Source organism: Chrysochloris asiatica, unplaced genomic scaffold, assembly GCF_000296735.1.
Source record: "Chrysochloris asiatica unplaced genomic scaffold, ChrAsi1.0 scaffold00071, whole genome shotgun sequence".
In the NCBI taxonomy this organism is placed as follows: domain Eukaryota; kingdom Metazoa; phylum Chordata; class Mammalia; order Afrosoricida; family Chrysochloridae; genus Chrysochloris; species Chrysochloris asiatica.
The window spans coordinates 8,000,080-8,005,440 of record NW_006408589.1 but is presented as its reverse complement, the minus strand read 5'-3'; the positions used below and the strand labels follow the sequence as shown (position 1 = coordinate 8,005,440).

Genomic DNA, 5,361 nt, shown 5'->3' with positions numbered 1-5,361 from the left:
TCTTGGTGTGTCTCTGTAGGATCCGTACTAGATTGTGAACCACAAGGTCAGTGGTTCAAACTCACCTGCTGCTCCTCGGAAACCCTATACATGGTCACTATAAATGGCACTTAACAGAAACAACAACATATATACACATGTTATTAAGTCTTGTTGAGTTGGTTCTGACTCATAATGACCCTGTATAGGGTTTCTGAGGAGCAGCTGGTACATTTGAACTGTCAAGTTTATGGTTCAAACTGACCTTGAGGTCCAGTGCTTAGTTTACAGTAATATAGCCAGACTACATCATGTACTGTGTATATGTTGTTGTTGTCAAGTGCCGTTGAGTTGATACCGACTCATAGCAACCCTTTATAGGGTTTCCAAGGAGCAGCTGGTGAGCTTGAACCACTGACCTTGCAGTTCAAATGGCTTTGCAGTCTGGTGCATTAACCCACAGCGCCACGCTATGTATATATAATATAGTGAAAGAATATGTACATGTTTATTTATGTGCATGTATGTTTGTGGAAAATAAATTAGAACAAATTAGATAAAATTGTCCTTACTTCTTGGTAGAATTTCAGGTGGTTAAAAAATATTTTTGTGCTTTTATATTTTCTCACATTTTGCCACAACTGTTTATTATGTTGCATTGATAATATGTGTTTTAATGTTGCTTTTTAAAGAACATTTACTGAAGCTCTTTTTTGTTTTTTTCATGAACAGAGTTTTTCAACTTATATCCTTAATGGATACCGGATTGCCTCAGTGTTCTAATGAGAAAATAGAGCTTGCAGTACTGTGGTTCTTGGATCAGTTTCGTAAAACGTATGTTGGTGATCAACTTCAGAGAACCTCAAAGGTAGGTTTTTACTAGAGATAAAGAAGAATTATAATAAATTTTATTGGAGATGAAGAAAAACATGCGTGTGTAACAGCATTAAGCCAAACAATAGATTTCAGAGATGTTACCAGAAAACATTGAACTTGATCAGTTATAATCAATTGATGGATTTGTATTGATGGTGATAAGAAGTTAGTTTGCTTGTTTTATACCCAGATTTACCATTTTCTTTAAATATTGATTGAGAGAGAAAGATTGAACAGTTTTTAAATAAATAGTCATTAAATAGTTAAGATTATTTTAAATACCTTAATGGAGTGCTTACTTATTTAAGACTGAGAACATGACTTTCTCTTTTAATAGTTCTGGGTTTCGTGGGTACTTACTGTGTGGTTTTTAGTATATTTAACTCATATGATGACATTTTCTTATAATACATAGTGATGACTAGGAGAATTAGATGTGTCCTTCAGAGGCCATAGTTAAATCACCACAAATTAGAGGATAACCAGTAGTCTGACCATTGAAAGTATAGCATCAGCAACTTTAGATGCACTGATCTTGAAGCATGTTGAGGGTTTATTGAGGGCGTTTATGTGAACTATAAACAGATGGTTAGTAATACCCTGGCACTAAGATCTGTACAACATTTGTTTTTTTCCTTCTTCTTCTTGGAATAGTGTTTCCAAAACTTTGTCTGGTAAGGGGTCCTTAGGACAACCTTAACCTCCTTTGGATTTATAATTTGTGTTAGTAATGTTAAAGGATTTCTTATCTGAAAATTCCAGGTTGAGGTTTTTATTTAGGAAATTTAGCTTAACTTTTACTTCATGTATTACTTTCTGATAATAAAATTTGCATACTAGTGTCAGGTGTTTTTTTGGTTTTGTTAAGATCATCTTTTATTATAGGTAAAATTTTCTTCACTTTTTAAGAAAGTAATGTAAGTTGATGGTTCCTTTGTCGAATACATTCTGATATTTAATTGACATTTAGGGATAATATCAAATTTTCTTAGAATTTAGCTTCCTTGGAATAAGAGCACTAGGAAGGAAAAGAAGCAGTTTGAAATAAATGTTTTAGGTTGTCAGTAAGACATTAGAATTGGGCAGAAATTACATGGTGTAATATTTATACAGGATGCATCGCTTTAAATCCCAGCTGTCTTATGCACAGGTTGAATATAAATGAATTATGATAAATTGTCTTGTTTTAAATGTACCCAGAGAGTTTATTATTTTGCTTTTGCAAAAGTGGATAACATTAGTAATATGATACACATTTAGTCTGGATCTTAAATCTGAGCCGTATTATATTAAATAAGAAAAGCCTTCAAATTATTGTTTTTAAAGCACTTGAAAGGAAATATGTAAAATTGGACTAGTTGTTTAGGGAAATGGGATTTTGGAAATTATTTTTCAAAATGTTTGAGGTAAATACAAGTTTTAAGGGATTTGTGAAAAAAGTGAATTATAGAAGATCAAATTGTCCTTTTTGCAAAAGCTAGCATATTGAGAAACAGTAAACCCTTTGTCAAACAGGTATTGATTCTTTTATTATAACTTTGATGGTGTTTGTGCTTGTATATTAGCCTATTTCAAAGGGAGTTTAGTCTTAAGGTGACTTTATTTCTAAGGCATTCATGTCACATAAAACCAAAGTGAAGCTTAAACTTCCCACATCTTTATTTCTCTGGTTTGTCTGCTGACCCGCCTTCCTGGAGACCATTTGAGGTGGGGTGGGAGTAGAGGTGGCACAGGGATTTTTAATGTATGTTGGCACTCCTCTACGTACTCTTCACACCCTCGGTTATTTTTACCGCAAGCTAGCAGCGTCGGTTATTCTCATTTTATAGGTGATGGAACAGAGTCTTTAAGATGTTGTTGTTATTAAGTGCTGTTGAGTTAATTCCAACCCATAGCGACCCTGTATTGGGTTTCCAAGGACTAGCTGGTGAGCTTGAATCACCGACCTTGAACTTTAAATTACTTTGCGGTCTGATGTATTAGCCCATAGCGCCACTGATGTACTCTTTTTTTCTGGTAACAAACTAAGGAAGGTTAGGTGGAAAATATTTTTTGATTAGTATGTTGTTGAATTCCAACTTGGGGCTAAAAAGGGCAGTATATTAGATAATAATAAGTAAATAAAGTCTTAATGAGTGAATAAAGTTTAACAATTAGTGAATTAGGAACAAAGTTAAACACTGGACATTGTCTCATTTTTTAATGGATCATATAGAACATGACTTACAAGGTTTTTAACAGTCTCTCTTTTTTACTATCTTCATTCCTAAAAACTCCTTACTTTATGTGTCCTGAACTTTTTCCACTTCCTTGCACAGTCTGTTCTTTATAAACTCTGGATGTTTGAACAAACTGCTCCTCGGTGTTCTAGGAGGTACAAGCAGAGCCTCAAAGTTTCTACATTGAAAAATTCCAAGTAAACTAAGATACCTCCAGTGAACATTACAGATTCTAACACAGAGTAGATTTTCAAATGTGTTTGTTGAGTAAATGAATACCTGATACATAAAAAATGTTTTCTTTAGTGTGAAAGAAATATGAGAAAATGATATATCATAGTCATATATGATCTCCCTTGTGTATAGACAACCAGAACTTAGACAAGAGGGTAGCAAATGTAAGCTTCCAGAAACTGACTGGTTTGTTGTCCAACTGGGTTGTTTTTGAGATAACAGTAGTAATCTGCTCTGGAGTTCAGAGTAACATGGTAATCCAGAATGGTCAGGGAATAAAATATATTAATCAAAAGCGTGGCTAGTAACTGTATATGCAAATAGATTACACATTTTAAATATTAGCATGTTGTATTTGCTGTTAAGTCAGTACCGACTTATAGCAACCCTGTACAGGGTTTCCGATGAGTGGCTAGTGAGCTTGAACCACCAACCTTGTGGTTCAAACTGACTTTGCTGTCCAGTGCATTAATCCACAACGTCAAACCAGAACTCCTAATATTAGGATACAATTTCATATGTTAGAATCATTCTAAATAGAATCTTAAGGCATGTCAGGATTTTGTAGTATTTCTTCTTTATTTTATATATCCATCAGTTGTTCTCCAGTGAATGTTTCTAGTGCCTTCCATTAATTTATTGCGTGATAAGTGCCACCATTTATCATGATTGTAAACTGCCTCCGTTTATTAAGAACAATTTGAAATACTACATTTTTGTACTAGATGGCCATTCATTTAGTAGAAAAAAGTCCATTTTCATTTCTCCAATTAAAATTAGATTTTAATTTTTAAAAAATAAGAGGTTTATGTTGTTGTTACGTACAGTGGAGTTGGTTCCGAGTCGTAGCGACCCTGTATAGGATTTCCAAGTAGCAGCTGGCTAGTTTGAACTGCTGACTTTGCAATTCAAACCCACTTTGCAGTCCGGTGCTTATCTTACAGCACCACACCTATTGTTGTTGTTGTTACGGTTGTTAAGTGCCATCGAGTTGGTTCTGACTCATAGTGACCCTGTGTAAGGTTTCCGAGGAGCAGCTGGTGGGTTTGAACTGCCGAGCTTGTGATTCACAGTCCAGTGCTGATCCCATAGCGCCATATCTTGGCTTCTGAATATCTATCAAAACGTGTAAATTTTGAACTTCGTTTTTAAATCCCATTACCGTAAACATCAGTCTTATTTAAATGTATTGGTTATAAAATTTAACTAATAAGTGGAATCACAAAAGTTAATTAAAACATACTTTTCAGATCTTGGAATGTATTTAAGCCATAACACTAATAACAAATAGTATAGAACTTGCCTGAATTCTGCTCTCCAGTCTGTACTCATAGAAATACAATTCATCATCTCAAATGATCTGTGTGTCTTTTTTCCATCACCACTCCTGACACACACTTGCACACATCCTCCCAAATTTGCTTTTGTACCATGCATTTGCCAGTGTCATCAAGAAGACTTTCTGATGTAAAGGTGTCATGCTAATTAATGTGTGAATGCATTCTAGAAAAGATTTTCCTTTTCTAAAGAAAATATTTGTTAATGCCAGAGAATTCCATGTTATAACAACGTGAAGTTAAAAAACAAACAAACACAAAAACAGGCTGTGTTGGGGTAGCTGCTTGGGGTGGGTTCGCCATTTGGGCTGGGAATGTATTTTGCTCCTTTCCCATAGGTTTGTTTCTGCCTTTGTTCTGTTCTGAATCATCTTTTTCCTAAAAATTTCCACATTGCTTTTCATGACATTTTTCTAGGCATGCAGAATTTTCTAAAGCCAGAGGGAGTAAAGACAGGATGTTGTTGTTGTTGTTGTTGTAGTTTTGTGCTGTAAACTTGGTTTGGACTCACACCTAGCTGGTATACCATTTCCCAGGAGCAGATGGTGGATTTGAACTGCCAACCTTAACAGTTAATAATTCAGTGCTTAGGGTTCATAGATAGGTTTGACCATACATACACATTTGCCTGTTTATGTTTTAGTTCACACTTGTTTGCTTGGCCTAGTTAATAGTTCCACCTTTCATTCTCAAAAGTATTCCTGTTTAAATGATAA

General features: G+C 34.7%; 1 protein-coding gene across 1 annotated transcript in view; it reads left to right on the top strand.

Annotated features, from left to right (window-relative positions):
- Positions 1-5,361, top strand: part of RANBP17 (RAN binding protein 17) — a 520,934-nt gene that overhangs the window by 139,004 nt on the left and 376,569 nt on the right. The window contains exon 15 of the mRNA XM_006864848.1: positions 712-847. Within this exon, the coding sequence (XP_006864910.1) occupies positions 712-847 (136 nt within the window). The remainder of the gene's footprint in view (positions 1-711; positions 848-5,361) is intronic.